The sequence below is a fragment of the Phocoena phocoena genome, chromosome 5, assembly GCF_963924675.1.
Source record: "Phocoena phocoena chromosome 5, mPhoPho1.1, whole genome shotgun sequence".
NCBI lineage: Eukaryota > Metazoa > Chordata > Mammalia > Artiodactyla > Phocoenidae > Phocoena > Phocoena phocoena.
Window position 1 is genome coordinate 75,485,413 of NC_089223.1, and position 24,647 is coordinate 75,510,059.

The 24,647-nt window shown below is 37.8% G+C and overlaps 1 protein-coding gene across 2 annotated transcripts in view; it reads right to left on the bottom strand.

Annotated features, from left to right (window-relative positions):
- Positions 1–22,989, bottom strand: part of KLHL5 (kelch like family member 5) — a 63,280-nt gene extending 40,291 nt beyond the window's left edge. Inside the window, exons 1-2 of one of the 2 annotated variants that reach the window (XM_065877342.1) lie at positions 22,475–22,989; positions 2,069–2,248 (exon numbers count right to left, since the gene is read on the bottom strand). In XM_065877342.1, the coding sequence (XP_065733414.1) occupies positions 2,069–2,248; positions 22,475–22,857 (563 nt within the window). In that variant the 5' untranslated portion in view covers positions 22,858–22,989. The remainder of the gene's footprint in view (positions 1–2,068; positions 2,249–22,474) is intronic. The other variant, XM_065877343.1, reaches the window with a different exon arrangement.
- Positions 22,990–24,647: the final 1,658 nt, after the last annotated feature.

The following is a 24,647-nucleotide window of genomic DNA, read 5'->3' on the forward strand; positions in this document are numbered from 1 at the left end:
TCACAATACAAAACTATACTTTGTATTTTGTTATAATACATTATTACATATTAGGTATGTCTCTGTCCAAATTATTGATAGTCACATATTAAGCAAAAATAGGTTATAAATATATGTATTTGAAACGTGCATTTTTCATTTGATAATATGTCTTGAGGATATTTTCCATATCAGCACACTTACACAGATTTACTTTATTCATTTGTTAAAGAAGTAGAAATTATGATACAGGTAATAGTTGAAGCTCTCTCTATGCTCCTCTCTAATTCCCTTTACCTCTCTCCCCAGGAGAGAGGTTTGCCAAACTGCTCTCCAAAGAGCTGTGCCAGTTTAGTCTAGCACCAGCACTGCATAAGAGTTAACCTTTCCCCACAATATTGTCGATGTCAAAATTTTGGCCACCTAAAAGGTGTTAAATGGTATCTCATTGTTGTTTTAATTTTCATTCACCTGATTGTTAGTGAGGTTGAAGGTGTTTTCAAATGTTTTTTGGCCATTCAGGTTTCTTCTTCTGAGAACTGCCCATTCATTCAGTTATTCATTGAACAAATAATAATGCACACCTAATAAATACTGGGCACTGTTCTAAATACTTGAGATGTATTAATACCTTCTCTTATGGAGTCTTACATTCTACAGGGAGACAAACAATACCCAGCAGAAGTAAATTCTATAGTACATCAAAAAGTAGTAAGTGCCATGGGGAAAAAAGCAGGGTAAGGGCAAATGGGGAGTGGGTTTAAATAGGTGGTCTCATGGGAAGGTGACACTTGAGAAAAGACTTGAAGGAGGTACAGGAATTAGTCACACAGGTATTTGGGAACAGCATTCAGGCAGAGTAGCAGCCAGTGCAAAAATCGAAAGGCAGAAGCGGCATGCCTGCCACATGCAAGAGACCACAAGGGGGTCAGTGTGGTTCAAGCAGAGTGAGAAAGGAGGGCAGAACGGTAAAGAGGTAATGGCAGGCTGGGTCACATAAGCCACTGTGAGGAAATGGGCTTTCACACTGTGACATGAGGAGGCACTGGAAAGTTTGATCAGAGAAGCAACCAGATCTAAGTTCCATTTTAAAGGATCACTCAGGGAGCTGTGTAGAAAAGGGAATGTAGGAAGAAAAAGTGCAAACAGGGAGACTAGTTAGGAGTTTCTTGCACTGGTAATCCAGGTGAGATGGTAATGGCTTTCACAAGCATTGCAGGTAAGGTAATGCGTTTTGTTTTGTAAACAGGGAATTTGAGATACCTGTATGAAATTTAGGTTGGAATATCTTTCTAATAAACCCATGCTCACAACATGGACTTTCTGTCACAATATATAGTAGCATCTCAATAAATATACGCTGAACTGAGTAACTGAAACCTTTAAGACCAAGACCATTTTTTCTAATTTTACTTTCGCTTTGGAGGGTTTAACAAAACTTTTGGGACACAGTATTAATTAGTTTTGAAAGGTATTATAAAAAAAACCTTTGGGATCATAATGGTGATTAACACTGAACAATTAAATATGTAATTATTAGGAGAAAAATAATGAATCGTTATTTATTTAACAGCTTCTATTTCCTTTTCTTACATCAAGAAGTAACACTTCATTTCTGTTAAAGGCTTTTATTCCCTAGCACCACTGCTTTTCATATTTCTTGGAGGCAGGCAAACAAGTTGGAATAGATGTGGCTATTTAAAAACTCAACAGTTTTGCCACTCCATTCCACCAGTCTTTTTGTTTCTAAATACTCAAAGCTCTAATTTCTACTGAGCTTACTGAAAGTTATTTAATAGGTAGAATTAGGTGGAGTGCTGCTCATAGTAGCTGAAATCTATACCAAACAATACTGATTTCAGGCTGGTATGTTTTGTTTTTATGCTTCTACAGAGGGAAAGTGATCCTTTTGGGGTCATTTAATGTGTAATAATTTCATATGCACTGTCTTCTTTGCAGAAACTCCATGAAATATACTACTTTACCAAAAGAGTCCATTGCATAATCAATTAGAACAAGTTACCTCAATATACATAATTAAATGATCAAGGAAATATTTCACACATACAGAAATTTAGAAAACAATTACCTGTGAGCTGGAATTCTGCGATCACCAGCAACTAGAATTACATCGCATAACTGTTTGTGTCTCAAATAGTTTTCCATCTTTTTGAATGTTTGTTCAGCATGATTAAGGGCTTGGAAGAATTCATCTGATGAACATGGCTCCATAGTATGGCAGGATGATGTCTGACTGCTATTGGAAGTCCTGAAAAGAAAGAAAACACACATTTTGAAAAGTTGCGAACACATTAAAAATATCTTTCCTATTAAGTCCTTTTAAATCCTTCAAATGTAATAGAAGCAATGCTATCAGTCTATATTAATGAACAATCATTCATCATTTTTGCCTTTGAAAATCAAATGATGGCTCAAATCATATGTGTGTCTTGCAAACACTGTGAATGTGATACCTTCTAGTTAATAGCTACATATATTCTTTGCCTGTTCCTGAGGTCTCTTCTCTGGTGAATACGACGTCTCTGCTGAAAAAGAGCCAAACTATATTCATATTGATAGCCATAGCTCCAACATTATATTTAAGGGCATAAGAGATCTTTTTTTTTTTTTTTTTTTTTCGGTACGCGGGACTCTCACTGTTGTGGCCTCTCCCGTTGCGGAGCGCAGGCTCCGGACGCGCAGGCTCAGCAGCCATGGCTCACGGGCCTAGCCGCTCCGCGGCATGTGGGATCTTCCCGGACCGGGGCATGAACCTGTGTCCCCTGCATCGGCAGGTGGACTCTCAACCACTGTGCCACCAGGGAAGCCCAAGAGATCATTTTTTGAAGGCAGAAAGGGAATTAAACTCTTTTGGAGATATAAACCCAAGCCATCCTTTATTTAAAAATGGGTTATGTTCACAGTTCATTTATAACTGTTTAGAATACAAAACATATTATCATAAAATTATAAATGAATTATAAATAATTATAAATAATAATTATTAATAGATCATTATAAATAAATCATTATAAATTATAAATAAATCATCTGATTCTCTGACTAGTCTTCAATAGCCCAGGTAACCTATAACTTAGATTATAGCTTAAAAGAATTTGATGGCCTAACCCAGGTATCTAAAAATTATTTGAAATTTCCAAATTATAATTTGAAGAGTATGAGTTCTATATTTTCATCATGATTCATTGATGGAAATGGTGAAAAAGTGAAAAGATTGAGACTAAGAATGAAATTCTAAACCCACCCCTCTCCCCTAGATCCCTTCTCCAAGATCACTTGAATCAAGTAATCAACATCCCTTGGTTATACAATTAACTACAAAACCACCGACTATGCCATAACTTAGTTATCATTTCTCATCAGATCTACTTTTAAGGATATAATGATTCTGATAAATGCTTTGTTGAATTAAGCCTCACTATATCTTAAAAGAATTTTCTTAATATAAATATCTAATATCTTACCAGGGACCAGCTGTCCTCTTGACCACCAACCCTACCCTCTTTGCTGATTTGTATTAGCTCTCTGGCTCCTAGGAATTCAAATTTTCTACTCCTATTTACACTCTCTGCTGAACATTTCGAACTTCTTGATTTGCTTTCAAGGCTTCAGTTGCTATCACATGTTAAATAAACATGTTATTTCAATGTGACAATTAATTCAGAGATTTTTGGGTATAGCAATCACTCCCACTGCTCCAAATGAAGGATCAAAAGAAGTGCAGGCTTCTGATTTGTAGTCTGTGGAAAAGCAAAGCTGTCCATTCACAAAAGGAACATGAAAGAGGTAGGAACAAAGCTACTCAGGCTTAAAGAGCTGCACAGCTTTCTAGCGTTTCTTGTTCTGTTTTAAGAAATTTGGGACCTCGCACATACAATTTTAATAATGGAAGAATTTACTTAAAAAAAGAATTTGCTGCATATCCAGACAACTGTAGAACCTAGGTATCAGAACCATTATACACAGAATTTTTACATCTAGAAGGAACCTATGTAGTCATTTAATTCAACTCCTTTATTTTGCAGATGAGAAAATTTTGAGGCCCCAAATGGCTCAAAGTGATCAGCCAAGGACATATAGGTAGCTGGATACAAAACCAGGGATCAGGAGGCATTCAGAATGTTGGTCAAATCACTCACAAAGGAATGGAAATTTTTGCTTACCTTTACCTTAAGGCATCAGTGAGTGCAAGGACCAAGGGTATGAAGGGAAAATGATAGTACAATATGAATGAGGATAATCTAACAATAACAACAACAACAACAAAAGACATGAGAATTCAGGATCTTAGACAAAAGTCTACTGCTCTGTTACTGCCCCTTAGCTAGGGTTAAGACAGCAAGAGTCTCTTAGTTTTCCATGGGGCAGAGATAACATCTCTATCTCTGGCTAATCAAAGGTTTTTAATACTCTGGCTCTGTGTAATTTATAATGTCATTACTTTCTTACTATTTCTTTTCCTATTATGTGTTTTGGTTTGGAAGCTTGAATTGCTGTACGTGGGCCTCTCACTGTTGTGGCCTCTCCCGTTGCAGAGCACAGGCTCCGGACGCGCAGGCTCAGCGGCCATGGCTCACGGGCCCAGCCGCTCCGCGGCATATGGGATCTTCCCGGACCGGGGCACGAACCCATGTCCCCTGCATCGGCAGGCGGACTCTCAACCACTGCGCCACCAGGGAAGCCCCCCATGTGGCTATTTTAATTAAAATAAAATAAAATTAAAAAGTTCTTTAGTTGAACTAGTCATATTTCAAATGCTCAAGTAGCCCCATGGGGCTAGTGGCTGCCAGGTTGGATGGTGCAGATATAGAACATTTCCATCATTGCATAAAGTTCTATTGCATAGTGCTGATTCAACTCTGTTACTATGTATCTGGATGAGTTATTTAACTTCTCTAAGTCTTACCTCCAATAGCAATACAGGAATAAGTAATACATAGTACTTTCTTTTAGAGGATCCTTCATGGGAGGATTATTAAATGAATGCATAACCCTAGCACAGAAAAAGTACACAATCAAGGTAAACAAACTCCTATTAGTAGATCCTTGCTTTTCAAAGGCCAATGGGAAGGCCCATAATCTCAGTCTTTTGTCTTGTACAATGTTGTTTGTTTGGTTGTCTTCCTAAAAAACGATCGCCAACATTATCAATTTTTATAACTAAATTTCCTGATTCCTAATTAAAATGGCCTTTAACAAACCCAGCAGACATCCTAACCCACAATATAAACATCTGGGAATAGGCCATTTATGGAGCATTTAAAACATATTTCTCTGTGATTCCTACTAGATCTTTACATGGTAACAGAGGAAATATATCTAACATTTCTGCTTAGTTTTATTTCTTTGATGTTACTAAGATGGTAAGTCATATTTCAAAGAATTGCATCATGAGATCATTCAAATCTTTTGTAACAGACGTTCTTTGTAATGAACTCTACATTGCTGGATATTTCCAGGCTACTGGGAAACATTTAATTTTTAGCTTATTGTCCCTCTGCAGTAGGCTATGAATTTGTAAGTCAGAAAATGCCTAAACATAGAAAAGAGGCAAGTATCAAACAAATCAAGTCACCAACTATTTATAGAGTAACTCCTGAGATGCATTATTGCACCAGTTGTTAGAAACTGGGGATGCAAAGAAGGTATGATTTTTTTCTTTCAGTGAAGGGACTTAGAATTTGAAGACTTAAGTTTTATAAAGTGGAAAAAAGTAAACAGCAACACTAATACTTGCAATTCTTCAGATTTCACACATCTGTGTGCACACAATATGCACCAATACTATCTTTTTATTAGAAACTATTTAGATTTCCTCACTATCATCACCAGAACTTGCATTAGGCTTTCTTAATGGAGTAATTTTTCAAAAAGAAGTTTTAAAAATCACTTCACAAGAATTATACTGTATATGATTTTGCGTAGAAAACAAAGCTGCATTGAAACTCTTAAGTGGTATGTTTGGCTCACTCCCCAGGTAAGTGATAAGCTGCCTCATAGCTTCTGGCATTCAGAATTCATGCTTTTGCCAAAGTGCAGATTACTATATCATGAATCTTTTGACATCTTTTACACATATTCAAAGTCACAAATGTAAAATAAGAATGCAAATTGCTTAGTATAGGCTAGCAGTCTCTAAAAATATTTTTATGCATATCCTTTTCAGTATACTTTAAGCATGTGCCCCAATATATGGATATTTATGAGTTTATAAAAGATATACATATATCATTGTACAATTATTATTTACATGATAAAACAGAAAAAAATAGATTTAAAAAATAAAATGTAAATAAACATTCTAATATATATACATATAATTACCATTTCTCCAACAGATCATCTTGTACATCCCCAATTGGAACGTAACTGCGATCAGAATTTACAGAAAGGAAAGATCAGTATGGGCTGGTGTTCGGAAAGGCAACAAGCAGCAGGTGAGATCTGAAATACATCTTAAGGTTTAGATGAGCAAGGAGGAAGAGAAGTTGGGGTTTTCTCTTTTAAGGAGAGGACAAGGCAGGTACATAAAGAGAAATGGCAAGAGGCAAAGAAAAAGAATACCTTCACCTCTTCCCTTCTCAAGAGAAACACTTTTTCATTTTGGAATTTAAGGAGTTCTCTGCTGGTCCTGCAGTCAGAATATCTTTGGTGAAAAGAGTCAAATGTTGTTTATAAAAGAATCAGATTTTCTTAAACAATAACCAGCGTGAAGGAGAAGGGCCAGTGGGCCCTCTCATACAATGCTGCTGAGAATTAAAAGAGGCGTAATGTTCCTGAAATAACTTTGAGAATACAGATCAAAAACCCTAAAAACGTGCACACCCTTGGGACTTTATCCAGAGGAAATGGTCATCTGTATGTAGAGATCTAACTATGGGGAGGGGGTTATCACAGGTTGTTTCTAACAAGAAAATATTGGAAACAATCTAAATTCCAAAAAAATTCGAATATTGGTTAAATAACCAAAAGGTATGTCTGTGCAAGGGAGAATGATGCAGCCATTCACAAAGATACAGGAGAACATTTAATGACATAGCAAGCTGTTTTACTGGACACTGCTTTTGCCTATCCAGGATTCTTTCTATGGTAACAGACCCATCTCGACCTTTTGGGAAACCACACATACCCTACCTCAGTTCACAGGGCTTGGGCAGAGGTAAGCAAGCGACTGAGGCCTGGCCAACAAGAGTATCATATCTTCTGGTTATAATGATTGATTTGGGTGGACATAAGATCCAAACAAGACCAATGAGAGTCCATTTCAAGATGTTTGTTGGTACTCTTGGAAAAGAGTCACTCTCTTTCCATTGAGGAGGTTAAGCTGATAAAAAGTAAACTTAGAGCTACTAGTGGCTTTTTGCTACCACAAAGAAAGCCCGTCTAAGGTAACGCCATCACAAAGGAAAACAGATTCTAAAGAGGGGGAAAAAAAGGATTTCTGGTGTTATTTGAGTATCTGGATTCATCATGTCTAAAGTTGTTTGAGTTTTTATTTACTTATGTGAATCAAAATGTTCTAGTTTTTGCTTGTCAGTTTGAGTTGGGGCTTCTGCCTTTTTTGACCAAAGGAGTCTTAATTTTATGTTTACATTAGGGTGAAAAAGGTTACAAAATAGTATGTACAATAAGATTCAGATTTTTATTCTAAAAACATATTTGTATTCTATACTTACCTAAAATATACTGGAAGGATACTTCCTCAAATTGTTAATGGTTATTATTTTGGGGTGGCAGGGTAATTTGTAATTTTTGTTTTTCCATTTTTGCTTATCTCTATTTGCTCACATCTCAGTGGTAAAAATAGTAAATAATATGGGAAAAAACTCATTAAAAAATTAGATCCAAAGATTCCGAAGAGTTCTATCCAGCTGTCCTCACCTCTTGCACCCTGTTGATTATAACCTCCAAACCATTCTTCACATCTACCACAGTAATGAGTTTTAGCTGGACACATGGCTACCCAGGCAGAGACCACAGCTGCGCCTCCTTTGCTACTAGTTGTGGCCATGTGATTAGGTTTTCAACAATGGCACGTGAGCAGAAATGATATATACAACTTGTGTTATTTGCTTAATGTCCTCCCTTTTCTTTCTTTGGTCCTTCCCATAGGCTAGAATGCAGAGGGGGAGCCGAGGAAGCTTTGACCATAAAGAAATAATAACACCCTACAGGATGGAGAAACAATATGGAAGGAATCTGGGTCTCTGAGGGAACCTGTGTAGCAGAGCTACCTGTCTGCCCTGGGCCACTTCCCCATTTGTTAAGTGATAGAGAAAAAAACTTCTATTTTATTTGAGCCACTATATTTCTGAATCTCTTTGTTATATTATCTTAGCCTATTCTCTACTAATATATTCCCTAAAGTTAAGTGGCCAAATTATATGGCTCTGTGCATATGAGTGATTATGTGGGGTGTGTATGTGTGTGCATGTGTATCATTGTTTTCATGCCTAATATATCTAATTCTAAAAATGTAAAACTTCACTATCCAGTTCCAACTAGATGAAAATAAAAATATAAGCAATAAGTGTCATAAAAGGTTCTTTTGCCTTAAAAATCTGGACTTATAAAGACCAGTTGTGCAACTGTAATGCTCAACCTTTTTCCTAAGCTGATTCTTTCTAGGAACTAATACGATTCCAATAAATTCCTATTCTGTTTAAACCAGCCAATTTCAGTTGCTTAAAACTAAGAACGCTGATAGAGTGTACAGACAGGTTTTAGAGGGTTCATGAATTCCTTGAACCCCATATGAAATATTTAACACACATATGTGCACATACGCACATGTATGTGCACACACACATACAGACGGTTTTCTGGGGAGAGGTTCCATGGCTTATGTCAAGGGAATCCATGATATGACTTGGGCATACACGTGTGAGGGAGGACAATGCAATACATCCTTCCCAGATACAAGTACAATATAGTTGAACTTCTTTGCCATCTCTGGAAGCAAAATTTTTTTCATGTGGAAACATATAAGATTTTAATTTTAGAGGCTGGGCGGGAAGATGGCGGAAGAGTAAGACGTGGAGATCGCCTTCCTCCTCACGGATACACCAGAAATACATATACACGTGGAACAACTCCTACCGAACACCTACTGAAGGCTGGCAGAAGACCTCAGAGCTCCCAAAAGGCAAGAAACTCCCCACGTACCTGGGTAGGGCAAAAGAAAAAAGAAAAAACAGAGACAAAAGAATAAGGACGGCACCTGCACCAGTGGGAGGGAGCTGTAAAGGAGGAAAAGTTTCCACACACTAGGAAGCCCCTCCGCGGGCGGAGACTGCGGGAGGCGGAGGGGGGAGCTTCGGGACCGCGGAGTGGAGCACAGCGACGGGTGCGGAGGGCAAAGCGGGGGGATTCCTGCACAGACGATCGGTGCCGACCGGCACTCACCAACCCGAGAGGCTTGTCTGCTTACCCGCCGGGGCGGGCGGGGCTGCGAGCTGAGGCTCGGGTTTCGGTTTTGGACGGAGCGCGGGGAGAGGACTGGGGTTGGCGGCTTGAGCATAGCCTGGAGGGGTTGGTGCGCCACGACTAGCCGGGAGGGAGTTCGGGGAAAAGCCTGCACCGGCCGAAGAGGCAAGAGACTTTTTCTTCCCTCTTTGTTTCCTGGCGCGCGAGGAGAGGGGTTTAAGAGCGCTGCTTAAAGGAACTCCAGAGAAGGGCGCGAGCCGCGGCTAAAAAGCGCAAACCCCAGAGACGGGCGCGAGCCTCGGCTGAGGGCGCGAGCCCCCGAGACGGGCGCGAGCCGCGGCGGGAAGCGCGAGCCCCCGAGACGGGCGCGAGCCGCGGCGGGAAGCGCGAGCCCCAGAGACGGGCGCGAGCCGCGGCTGAAACTGCGGAGCCCAGAGACGGGCGGGAGACGCTGGGGCTGCTGCTGCCGCCACCAGGGGGGCTGTGTGCGAACACAGGTCACTCTCCGCGCCCCTCTTCCGCGGAGCCTGTGCAGGCCGCCACTGCCGGGTTCCCGGGATCTGGGGACAGCTTCCCGCACGGCGGGTCTCAGGCTGGTGCAGCGTCACGCCGGCCTCTGCCGCAGCGTCACGCCGCCTCTGCCGCCGCAGGCCCGCCCCGCACGCAGTGCCCCGCCTTCCCCCATCCCCCAACCCCCGGCCTGAGTGAGCCGGAGCTCCCGAATCAGCGGCTCCTTTAACCCCGTCCTATCTGAGCAAAAAAAACAGACGCCCTCCAGCGATCAGCGCGCAGGGGCAGGGCCGGGTACAAAGCTGAGCTCCTGTGAGCTGTGAGAGCAGGGAGGAGAGGGGGAGGTCTCTCCCGGCAGCCGCGGAGGCGGCGGATTGAAGCTCCACAATCAACTTGATGTGCCCTGCATTGTGGAATACCTGAATAGACAGGGAGTGAGCCCAAATTGAAGAGGGGGAATTTAGGAGCGAGATCGGTGATTTTTTTCCCTTTTCCTCTTTTTGTGAATGTGGGCATGTATGCTTCTGTGTGAGATTTTGTCTGTATACTCTTGTTTCCACCATTTGTCCTAGGGCTCTATCCGTCCATGGGTTTTTTTTTTTTTTAAAAAAAAAAAAAAAATTTTTTTTTAATAATTAATTTTAATTGTAATAACTTTATTGAACTTTACCTTCGTTCTTTCTTTCTTTCTTTCCTTCCTTCCTTCCCTCCTTTAGACAACTAATCACCCCAAATTGAGGAGGTGGTCTCTGGGAGCAGGATTTATGATTTTTCCCCCTTTGCCTCTCTTTGTGAACGTGTAGGTGTATGCTTCTGTGTAAGATTTTCTCTGTATAGCTTTGCTCCCAATAGTTGTCCTAGGGCTCTATCCTTCCATGGTTTTTTAAAAAAAAAAAAAATTTTTTTTCTTTCTTAATAATTAATTTTAATTGCAATAACTTTATTGTACTTTACCTTCGTTCTTTCTTTCTTTCTTTCCTTCCTTCCTTCCCTCCTTTAGACAGCAAATCACCCCAGGTTGAGGAGGTGGTCTCTGGGAGCAGGATTTAGGATTTTTCCCCCTTTGCCTCTCTTTGTGAACGTGTATGTGTATGCTTCTGTGTAAGATTTTCTCTGTATAGCTTTGCTTCCAACATTTGTCCTAGGGCTCTATCCGTCCATGGTTTTTTTTTAAAAAAAAAAAAAAATTTTTTTTTTCTTTCTTAATAATTAATTTTAATTGCAATAACTTTATTGTACTTTACCTTCGTTCTTTCTTTCTTTCTTTCCTTCCTTCCTTCCCTCCTTTAGACAGCAAATCACCCCAGGTTGAGGAGGTGGTCTCTGGGAGCAGGATTTAGGATTTTTCCCCCTTTGCCTCTCTTTGTGAACGTGTATGTGTATGCTTCTGTGTAAGATTTTCTCTGTATAGCTTTGCTTCCAACATTTGTCCTAGGGCTCTATCCGTCCATGTTTTTTTTTTTTTTAAAAAAAAAAAAAATTTTTTTTCTTAATAATTAATTTTAATTGTAATAACTTTATTGTACTTTACCTTCGTTCTTTCTTTCTTTCCTTCCTTCCTTCCCTCCTTTAGACAGCGAATCACCCCAGGTTGAGGAGGTGGTCTCTGGGAGCAGGATTTATGATTTTTCCCACTTTGCCTCTCTTTGTGAACACGTATGTGTATGCTTCTGTGTAAGATTTTCTCTGTATAGCTTTGTTTCCAGCATTTGTCCTAGGGTTCTATCTGTTCTTTTTTTTTTTTTTTTTTTCTTTTTCTTTTTTTTTTTTTTGTTCTAAATATTTTTTAGTACAATAACTATATTATACTTTATTTTATTTTTACTGTATCTTCTTTCTTTCTGTCTTTTTTCCTTCTTTCCTTCCTTCCTTCCTCCCTTCCTCCCTCCCTCCCTCCTTTCTTTCCTTCTTTGCTTCTTTCTTCCTTCCTTCCTTTCCTCCTTTCCTCCTTTCCTTCTTTCTTTCCTCAAACTTCTACTAATTCTCTCTACATTTTCTCCTTCTTTCCCTCCTACCTTCCTTCCTTCCTCCCTCCCTCCCTCCTTTCTTTCCTTCTTTGCTTCTTTCTTCCTTCCTTCCTTTCCTCCTTTCCTTCTCTCTTTCCTCAAACTTCTACTAATTCTCTCTACATTTTCTCCTTCTTTCCCTCCTTCTTTCCTTCCTTCCTCCCTCCCTCCCTCCCTCCTTTCTTTCCTTCTTTGCTTCTTTCTTCCTTCCTTCCTTTCCTCCTTTCCCTCTTTCTTTCCTCAAACTTCTAATAATTCTCTCTACATTTTCCCCTTCTTTCCCTCCTTCCTTCCTTCCTTCCTCCCTCCCTCCCTCCTTTCTTTCCTTCTTTGCTTCTTTCTTCCTTCCTTCCTTTCCTCCTTTCCTTCTTTCTTTCCTCATACTTCTAATAATTCTCTCTACTTTTCCTCCCTTTTATTCTGAGCCGTGTGGACGAAAGGCTCTTGGTGCTCCAGCCCAGGAGGCAGGGCTCTGCCTCTGAGGTAGGAGAGCCAACTTCAGGAAACTGATCAACAAGAGACCTCCCAGCTCCACATAATATTAAACGGTGGACATCTCCCAGAGACCTCCATCTTAACACCAGCACCCAGCTTCACTCAACGACCAGCAAGCCACAGTGCTGGACAACCTATGCCAAACAACTAGCAAAACAGGAACACAACCCCACCCATTAGCAGAGAGGCTGCCTAAAATCATAACAAGGCCACAGACACCCCAAAACACACCACCAGACGTGAATCTGCCCACTAGAGAGACAAGACCGAGCCTCATCCAGCACAACACAGGCACTAGTCCCCTCCACCAGGAAGCCTACACAACCCGCTGAAACAACCTTAGCCACTGGAGACAGACATCAAAAACAACGGGAACTACGAGCGTGCAGCCTGCAAAAAGGAGACCCCAAACACAGTAAGATAAGCAAAATGAGAAGACAGAAAAACACACAGCAGATGAAGGAGCAAGATAAAAACCCACCAGACCTAACAAATGAAGAGGAAATAGGCAATCTACCTGAAAAAGAATTCAGAATAATGATAGTAAGGATGATCCGAAATCTTGGAAGTAGAATAGACAAAATGCAAGAAACAGTTAACAAGGACCTAGAAGACATAAAGATGAAACAAGCAACGATGAACAACGCAATAAATGAAATTAAAAGTACTCTAGATAGGATCAATAGCAGAATAACTGAGGCAGAAGAACGGATAAGTGACCTGGAAGATAAAGTAGTGGAAATAACTACTGCAGAGCAGAATAAAGAAAAAAGAATGAAAAGAACTGAGGACAGTCTCAGAGAGCTCTGGGACAACATTAAACGCACCAACATTCGAATTATAGGGGTTCCAGAAGAAGAAGAAAAAAAGAAAGGGACTGAGAAAATATTTGAAGAGATTATAGTTGAAAACTTCCCTAATATGGGAAAGGAAATAGTTAATCAAGTCCAGGAAGCACAGAGAGTCCCATACAGGATAAATACAAGGAGAAATACGCCAAGACACATATTAATCAAACTATCAAAAATTAAATACAAAGAAAGCATATTAAAAGCAGCAAGGGAAAAACAACAAATAACACACAAGGGAATCCCCATAAGGTTAACAGCTGATCTCTCAGCAGAAACCCTACAAGCCAGAAGGGAGTGGCAGGACATACTGAAAGTGATGAAGGAGAAAAACCTGCAACCAAGACTACTCTACCCAGCAAGGATCTCATTCAGATTTGATGGAGAAATTAAAACCTTTACAGACAAGCAAAAGCTGAGAGAGTTCAGCACCACCAAACCAGCTTTACAACAAATGCTAAAGGAACTCCTCTAGATAAGAAATGCAAAAGAAGGAAACGACCTATAATAACGAACCCAAAACAATATAGAAAATGGGAATAGGAACATACATATCGATAATTACCTTAAATGTAAATGGACTAAATGCTCCCACCAAAAGACACAGATTGGCTGAATGGATACAAAAACAAGACCCTTATATATGCTGTCTACAAGAGACCCACCTCAGACCTAGAGACACATACAGACTGAAAGTAAGGGGATGGAAAAAGATATTCCATGCAAATGGAAACCAAAAGAAAGCTGGAGTAGCAATTCTCATATCAGACAAAATAGACTTTAAAATAAGGACTATTAAAAGGGATAAAGAAGGACACTACATAATGATCAAGGGATCGATCCAAGAAGAAGATATAACAATTGTAAATATTTATGCACCCAACATAGGAGCACCTCAATACGTAAGGCAAATACTAACAGCCATAAAAGGGGAAATAGACAGTAACACATTCATAGTAGGGGACTTTAACACCCCACTTTCACCCATGGACAGATCATCCAAAATGAAAATAAATAAGGAAACACAAGCTTTAAATGATACATTAAACAAGATGGACTTAATTGATATTTATACGACACTCCATCCAAAAACAACAGATTACACATTTTTCTCAAGTGCTCATGGAACATTCTCCAGGATAGATCATATCTTGGGTCACAAATCAAGCCTTGGTAAATTTAAGAAAATTGAAATTGTATCAAGTATCTTTTCTGACCACAACGCCATGAGACTAGATATCAATTACAGGAAAAGATCTGTAAAATATACAAGCACATGGAGGCTAAACAATACACTACTTAATAATGAAGTGATCACTGAAGAAATTAAAGAGGAAATAAAAAAATACCTAGAAACAAATGACAATGGAGACACAACGACCCAAAACCTATGGGATGCAGCAAAAGCAGTTCTAAGGGGGAAGTTTATAGCAATACAAGCCCACCTTAAGAAGCAGGAAACATCTCGAATAAACAACCTAACCTTGCACCTCAAGCAATTAGAGAAAGAAGAACAAAAAAGCCCCAAAGCTAGCAGAAGGAAAGAAATCATAAAAATCAGATCAGAAATAAATGAAAAAGAAATGAAGGAAACGATAGCAAAGATCAATAAAACTAAAAGCTGGTTCTTTGAGAAGATAAACAAAATAGATAAACCACTAGCTAGACTCATCAAGAAAAAAAGGGAGAAGACTCAAATCAATAGAATTAGAAATGAGAAAGGAGAAATAACAACTGACACTGCAGAAATAAAAAAAATCATGAGAGATTACTACAAGCAACTCTATGCCAATAAAATGGACAATCTGGAAGAAATGGACAAATTCTTAGAAATGCACAACCTGCCAAGACTGAATCAGGAAGAAATAGAAAATATGAACAGACCAATCACAAGCACTGAAATTGAAAGTGTGATTAAAAATCTTCCAACAAACAAAAGCCCAGGACCAGATGGCTTCACAGGTGAATTCTATCAAACGTTTAGAGAAGAGCTAACACCTATCCTTCTCGAACTCTTCCAAAATATAGCAGAGGGAGGAACACTCCCAAATTCCTTCTACGAGGCCACCATCACCTTGATACCAAAACCAGACAAGGATGTCACAAAGAAAGAAAACTACAGGCCAATATCACTGATGAACATAGATGCAAAAATCCTCAACAAAATACTAGCAAACAGAATCCAACAGCACATTAAAAGGATCATACACCATGATCAAGTGGGGTTTATTCCAGGAATGCAAGGATTCTTCAATATACGCAAATCTATCAATGTGATAAACCATATTAACAAATTGAAGGAGAAAAACCATATGATCATCTCAATAGATGCAGAGAAAGCTTTTGACAAAATTCAACACCCATTTATGATAAAAACCCTCCAGAAAGTGGGCATAGAGGGAACTTTCCTCAACATAATAAAGGCCATATATGACAAGCCCACAGCAAACATCATCCTTAATGGTGAAAAACTGAAAGCATTTCCACTAAGATCAGGAACAAGACAAGGTTGCCCACTCTCACCACTCTTATTCAACATAGTTTTGGAAGTTTTAGCCACAGCAATCAGAGAAGAAAAGGAAATAAAAGGAATCCACATCGGAAAAGAAGAAGTAAAGCTGTCACTGTTTGCAGATGACATGATACTATACATAGAGAATCCTAAAGATGCTACCAGAAAACTACTAGAGCTAATCAATGAATTTGGTAAAGTAGCAGGATACAAAATTAATGCACAGAAATCTCTGGCATTCCTATATACTAATGATGAAAAATCTGAAAGTGAAATCAAGAAAACACTCCCATTTACCATTGCAACAAAACGAATAAAATATCTAGGAATAAACCTACCTAAGGATACGAAAGACCTGTATGCAGAAAATTATAAGACACTGATGAAAGAAATTAAAGATGATACAAATAGATGGAGAGATATACCATGTTCTTGGATGGGAAGAATCAACATTGTGAAAATGACTCTACTACCCAAAGCAATCTACAGATTCAATGCAATCCCTATTAAACTACCACTGGCATTTTTCACAGAACTAGAACAAAAAATTTCGCAATTTGTATGGAAACACAAAAGACCCCGAATAGCCAAAGCAATTTTGAGAACGAAAAAAGGAGCTGGAGGAATCAGGCTCCCTGACTTCAGACTATACTACAAAGCAACAGTAATCAAGACAGTATGGTACTGGCACAAAAACAGAAAGATAGATCAGTGGAACAGGATAGAAAGCCCAGAGATAAACCCATGCACATATGGACACCTTATCTTTGATAAAGGAGGCAGGAATGTACAGTGGAGAAAGGACAGCCTCTTCAATAAATGGTGCTGGGAAAACTGGACAGGTACATGTAAAAGTATGAGATTAGATCACTCCCTAACACCATACACAAAAATAAGCTCAAAATGGATTAAAGACCTAAATGTAAGGCCAGAAACTATCAAACTCTTAGAGGAAAACATAGGAAGAACACTCTATGACATAAATCACAGCAAGATCCTTTCTGACCCACCTCCTAGAGTAATGGAAATAAAAACAAAAATAAACAAATGGGACCTAATGAAACTTCAAAGCTTTTGCACAGCAAAGGAAACCATAATCAAGACCAAAAGACAACCCTCAGAATGGGAGAAAACATTTGCAAATGAAGCAACTGACAAAGGATTAATCTCCAAAATTTACAAGCAGCTCATGCAGCTCAATAACAAAAAAACAAACAACCCCATCCAAAAATGGGCAGAAGACCTAAACAGACATTTCTCCAAAGAAGATATACAGAATGCCAACAAACACATGAAAGAATGCTCAACCTCATTAATCATTAGAGAAATGCAAATCAAAACTACAATGAGATATCATCTCACACCAGTCAGAATGGCCATCATCAAAAAATCTAGAAACAATAAATGCTGGAGAGGGTGTGGAGAAAAGGGGACACTCTTGCACTGCTGGTGGGAATGTGAATTGGTTCAGCCACTATGGAGAACAGTATGGAGGTTCCTTAAAAAACTACAAATAGAATTACCATATGACCCAGCAATCCCACTACTGGGCATATACCCTGAGAAAACCAAAATTCAAAAGGAGTCATGTACCAAAATGTTCATTGCAGCTCTATTTACAATAGCCCGGAGATGGAAAGAACCTAAGCGCCCATCATCGGACGAATGGATAAAGAAGATGTGGCACATATACACAATGGAATATTACTCAGCCTTAAAAAGAAATGAAATTGAGATATTTGTAATGAGATGGATAGACCTAGAGTCTGTCATACAGAGTGAAGTAAGTCAGAAAGACAAAGACAGATACCGTATGCTAACACATATATATGGAATTTGAGGGGAAAAAATGTCATGAAGAACCTAGGGATAAGACAGGAATGGAGGCGCAGACCTACTGGAGAGCGGACTTGGGGATATGGGGAGGGGGAAGGGTGAGTTTTGACAGGGCGAGAGAGAGTCATGGACATATACACACTAACAAACGTGGTGGGGTGGATCGCTGGAGGGAAGCAGCCGCAAGGCACAGGGATATTAGCTCGGGGCTTTGGGACAGCCTGGAGGGGTGGGAGGGGGAGAGTGGGAGGGAGGGAGATGCAGGAGGGAAGACACATGGGAGCACATGTATATGTATAGCTGATTCACTTTGTTATAAATCAGAAACTAACACACCATTGTAAAGCAATTATACCCCAATAAAGATGTTAAAAAAAAAAAAAAAAAAAAAAAAAAAAAAAAAAAAAAAAAAAAAAAAGATTTTAATTTTAAAGTGAACCAGAATTAATAGAATGGTTCAAACAAGGAGGTATAGAGACAACCTAAAGAGGGTCAAGAAAAAGGAGATAGCACTTGAGAAATGGTATATTATGAAGATAACCCCTTGTTGGGAGAGGAGAAGGACCTACATGCCTTCAAGATGAGTCAAAGAATAGCAAATCAACTGACAAGGTATAGAAGAGTTCAAGGGTATGTGCAGTTGAAACACAGAGTAGCAAACAATGGATAAGACAGATCGGATGACTGTGGGTAAAGGGTTGTGGGTGTGTCAAGAGATTATACCTGTATGCCAGCCAGGGTTGGCTTTTTCAAGAACCAGCCTGAGAAAATTAGTTGAGGAGAGAAAGTGAAACTGGATAGACTGAATCATTAACTGTTATGCAGATCCAAGTTGAACTCAGTGATTAAATGAACAGTCACAGAGAACTGCTTACTGGTATGTGTACATGAAATCTACATGTTAATCGTTTGGGTTCAAAATGCAGCTATTTCCAAGTGATCAAGGTCAATATCAACAATGATAAGTTAGATTGATGATATGTATCTTTGATATGATGTGCTGAAAATGGTACTTTTCCTTTGTGGTCTTCCTCCTTAAAACTCATTAACCCCCACCTAAACATGAGAAAAATATCAGACAAATCCCAACTGAGTAAGACATTCTACAAAACACCTGACCACTACTCCCCAAACTGCTAAGGTCATCAAAAATAAGGAAAGTTTGAGAAACTGTCACAGCCCAGAGGAGCCTAAGGAGATATGATGATTAAATGTAACTGGTATCCTGGACTGTAACAGATAAAAGGACGTTAGGACGTTTTCTGTAACAGAAAAAAGGAAATTAAGGAAATCTGAATAAAGTATGGGCTTTAGTAACAGTACAGATACAGTAACAGATACACCATATTAATATATTAGTAATAGGGAAAACTGGGTGTGGGATATAAGGAACTCACTATACTGTCTTTGAAATTTTCCTGTAAATCTAAAACTATTGTAAAAATATAAACTTTAGTTTTTTAAATGCAGTTTCATTTTACTTACTAATCTTGAGCAAGTTACTTACCCTTTCTGTGCCTCACTGGCCTCATCTCTACAATTAGAATAATAATAGCAATCTAACTCAGAAATTTGTGAAGACTAAATGAGGTAATATAGTACTAAAATGCTTAGAACAGTGTCTCACAGATAGCAAGCATCCAATCAATAGTAGCTATTATAATTTTTGGATATTTGTATAGAAGTATTTTATACATATTGACTAAAAATAGTCTGATATATAAAATATTAAACCCTAACTTTATAAACAAAGGTTGAAATAATGAAAATTTCTCCAATATGTCAATATTACATAATTTCAAAATTGGCAAATCCAGTAAAGTGTAAACTGTGTTTAAGCTATGGTCACATGGTGAGCCACTATGTAAACCTGGCTGGCCCTGGTGAAAATTCATCCTGAGTTAAAGTCATTGGAACTTACTGCTCACATAGGTCACAACTGTTACTTAGGGTCTAAAATTCCTCATGGTATAAAAAACAAAGTTTTTTATTTTATTTTAAAAACAAAGTAATGACTTAGAGATGATTCCATAGACAGAGAGTGGCTAGGCTATAGACCCAAGATCCAAGTTAAAAGATAAGAAACTTTCAAATCACTTAGATGTGTGACAGCAGAAATTACCATAAGCCGAAGGCTCAGGCAGACATTTTTCCTACTTAGAATACAACTGATCATACATATTAGCAACATATGCTGCCTCTTAACTTCTGCTTTAACTTGTCTGGACCCACTGTAGGGGTTACGATTCTGTGTATGTAAAACCACTAAGTTGTCTTCCCTTTCTTCTAATAACTCAAAATTTCAATCTGAGTTCTGAGGTCTATGCAAGTATTATGACCGCTTAAATGAGAAATTCTTCGTATATTGTATATTATGACCGCTTAAATGAGACCGTATTATGACCGCTTAAATGAGAAATTCTTCGTATATTGTATTTCCCCATCATGTGATATCAATCTATAGTATACTCAAATAAAATGTTTACTATATATTTTATTATTTGCAAATATTATATAATGAAAATAACTATTTCCAAGTTATATACAGAATCTGATGAATGTCAGTGCAGCTTCTTTTGACATTGATAGTTTTTGATTTGTTTACAGTAGAAGGGCAAACACCTAGAGAGACTGCTTACTTAATCAAAAAGCTGGGGGCAAAAAAATTTATCCTCATAATGAAGATCAAAGACTCAGAGCTGGAGGACTGAAGGAGGATGTGAGAATTAGATATATTTAAATCTAGGGAAAAAATGGAAAAGTAAAAGTATACACACAAATGACGTTTCTAAAATCTAGAATGCTTTTTACTTTTTTGCAATAAGATGTTGAGATAGAAATTTTAAACCACCAGGAATATTAAATTTCTTTGACAGATTTCCCCTTATATCTAAAAATCAAAGACATGTTCTCTAAGTACATTTTATTTTTGAAATAATATTTTAGAAATAGTTTGGTCACTGCAGATGTGAACTGTTTACTCCCATCGACAATTGTATTTTCTTGAAGTATGCACATAGCTACCTCAGTAAAAAAAAAAACAGTCTTTTTCTGTCATAATGAATATCCCACCAAGATGACACTTTAATATGGATACTAAAGAATAGATTAACTTAATTTCAGTAATCATTAGCTATGCAAACTACTTCTGTTGAAGGAAGTAAATTATAGTGACCTATGTGTGTACAACCTTTCTAAGGTTATACATGTATGTAAATTTTATACTCACATATGCATAATCTCTCCAGGTAGTAGATACATGTTAAGATTTTCATAACTAATGCTGGTAAATGAATGAATGTTTTGTTTTTTGTCTAATTTTGTTAGAATATTCTTGATATATTGCATTGGTTTCAAATAAAAAGATGATTACTCTTTGGTTTCCCACCAAATGGAAATGGTTTTATCCCAAAAATGATAAACCCTGAACCTTTTAATATATACTTTATTCTTTTTATGGCAACAAGTATCCAAAGAAAATACAAAACACTGAAACCATATTAATTCAAATAATCTCCAATCAAAATTATTTGTGGCTCCTATTCCCTTAAAATAATGCTAAATCATAAACTAATTAAATTTTTAAAAATTAAATACACTAGTTACCTATGTAAAGATATTCCCCTCTCTCCATTACACAAATGATTATAGAGGACTGTTCTATATTTGTTATTATTCCAGCATCACAGTTCAGAATTCCATATTCTGAAGATTAGAAGAGAAGGCGGTAAATATCCCCAAGTAAAAGATATCTGAATATACAAACTCATTTTGTCTCCATCTCTTATGATGCCTATATTAATAATAACCAACAAACAAATTACAAGTATTATCAAAACCTGTAAAGAAATTTTAAAAGAAAAAGGATCCAGTAATTAATCTAGAAAAATAATAAGCCTTTAAATATTTTTGAATGAAGATGAATCAGAAAGATGACTTTCAGGCCCTAACTTGTTACATAATATGCTATAGTATTGATAGTTTAAACTGATTAAGAAGAAAATTCATTTCAGAGGTAAAGACTGGTTCCATGGGTGAAGGTGGATAAAGTCATTATGAAATTACCAATTTTTAATTTTCTCTCCTCAAACTCATTTCCTCTTTTTTTTGCCCCCTTTTCACCAGCTGACCACATCTAGCTCCTCTATGTTCCCTTACACTCTCCTGAAGGAATGTCCTTCATTTCCCTAAATAGCACAATTTTCAGAGAAGTGAAGGCAACAGGAATTAGTAGCTGTCATCTTAGAAAGAGACATGTTACTATATTCTCTGAATTAGTCTGGAGGGCTGCAACATAGGACAAAGAGAAATAACCATAAGAAAAATATTATTGACAACTACAAGGGTGCAAAAATTACTGGCAACTACAATATGCCTCTCCTCATAAAATCTTTCATTTTCATAAAAATTTTAAAATGACTCTATAATCTGTTGCAAACTAAAATGTCATAAAAATTTTTATACTATAGAAATGTCTTCTATAGTTTTGCTATGACTATAGAAGATAAACGAATGAAGCAAAATGCAAGGCAATGATGCATAAAATTGCTACCATGTATTATTTTCAGGGCAGAGCCAGATCTATATAGGGAACACAGATATTTCAAAATGAAAGCTATTTGCTGTCTTTATAATTTTACAGAATTAAAATCAATATTAGAACATTTAAAAAAATCCCAGCAAAAGTATCACATATACATACCAAGATATTACGTATGTGTATATATGTAGAGGTATATATATATAAAATCATAGATTATAAATAATAATATTAAATTATTTTAAACAGTATATAGAATATACCCCCACACCCCATTTCTATCAGTAAGAAAATAATCAACCTGCATGAACTGGAATCAGATTCATTTTCTTCTTCACTAGTGCCATCATCCACTTCTGGTCTATCCAGCCAGTGTGCACCGCCACAATCTTCTGCTGTAAACTCAAACGCAGGGACTTCAGAGGTGGATGCCATTGGCCAAGAAGGTGAATTCTGAAAATCCAGTTGGCTGGACCTTCGGTAACCAATTGAAGCCAAAGGCAATTGTAGGCTACACGGATCTAAAAACTTTCTCCCACCGTTTGCTCCAGTCTGTCCTCGATTCCAAAATTCTCCCTGCTGGCTGTCAACTGTAGAATTCGGAGATGATGCTTGATGGCTAAACCACCTCCATCTGATTTTCAAAATCTGCTTCACATCAAACTCTTTACGAGAACCAGACATCCTCAGAGAAACCAAGTGATCGTCTAGGCAACGGGCAAAAAGCACTGCACAGAGATTTGTGCATCCAACCAAGACAAGAGAAGTGTATGCCCTGTTGTACACAATAAACAAATTGAAAGGAAAATAAATCACATTCACATATATATCTACATTTACTTTTACACCAATATATCAGATTATAGAGAACAAAGGACAATGAAAAAAAGATGAAACACGGTGGAACATTCCATTCAATCAGAGCAAACTCTCATCCACCTATCCTGAAACAGCTAGACCACTGTCCCCTACTCTCCTTTCCCTTACTGACCATTAGCTCTCACAAACACTGACAGCATTCAGTAAAGTCCTTTTAAACGCAGAACACCACCCCCTTTTCTTAAACCACAAACGACAGTGACAGAAAGCACTATCCCGTAGTTGCAGTGTCTCAGTCTGCTGCTTAGTATATTAACTCTTTTATTGCTGAAACAAGAAATGTATGCCACAGCATTTTCCTTTGTACTTAAAAATCACTGTAAAACTAAAATGTTTCTATTTTTATACTATCTATTTTTATACTAAGTTCCTAAATGAGATATCACAAAACAACAGGTTGTTTTAAAGTTTTTAAATTAGATGAGTTATAGTGATTTTCAAGCTGGCTCTTTGGATGCGGGGTCAGGAAGAAGGAGGAGTACAAAGGTGGGGTTCCCGTTCACTGCTCTCCACTTCTATCTTCTCCCTTCAGGAAAGGAGTGTGTTTCATTAATACAGTAAGAACTGGGTAAGACTTCATCTGAGCAAAGAATATTGAGAAGACTAAGAAGAAAGAAAAAGTCTGAAAACTACAAAGGATCAAAATACGACAGTACTTATTCTTTCTCAAATAAATGACCTGAAGTCCATATTGCTCTATAATTAGGATTGAGCCACTCTGAATTACTACAATAGCCAAATTTCTATGACACTACTTAGGAAAAGGAAAGTGTGGCTCAAGAAAGCTACCTAGGACTGGGATAGGATTATTTCTTGGGTGTATAAGTACCCTGATGGTGCCCTCTGTTGTTGGCAAAACAAAGCAATGGTCTGAACATGATTACAGCTAAGGAGAATTGATAAAGCAAATAAAAATCTATCAAATGCAATCAAATTTTAAAATATTGAATGATTATTGTGAGCAAGACACTCTATAGGCATTATGGGGGAACAGATACATACATCTTGGTTCCTACCCTCAAAAATAATTAAATCGAGTTACTGAAACAACAAAATTGATAACTTAAGTATAAGAAATATTATAATGCTGCAGTATTAACATTTTGTCATCTACAAAAACAGAGTTTGAGTTTTCAGGGTGCTGAATATCTAGTGCTATATCAAAATGACAAAAAAAAAGCTGCTTTGGAGGCTTACAAAAATATTGTGAGGTATATCTTAACCTTACACAGCTCTTTAGGAGAATAAAAATTATTCAGAGAAATAAGACTAATAGGCATGAAAAGCCATATATAATTTTCTGCCAAATACTGTAGGACAAACCATAAATACTATAAGAAAGAGAAAGGAGATATCAGGATGGTGTGGAGTGCTATGGGCCAGTTTCATTAGGGAGAAGGCTTCTAAGAATAGTAAGAAGTTTTACAGCCAGAATGATGAAAGATTTTATAAAGGAAGAAAGATATTAACAAAGCATGAAGTGAGCACACTGACAAAGAAAGAGGGGGGAATATCAGTTTGATCAGCCAACCAGAAATACCTAATTAATATTAAGGAGTAATAAGAGATAAATTTGGATGCATAAGATGACATAA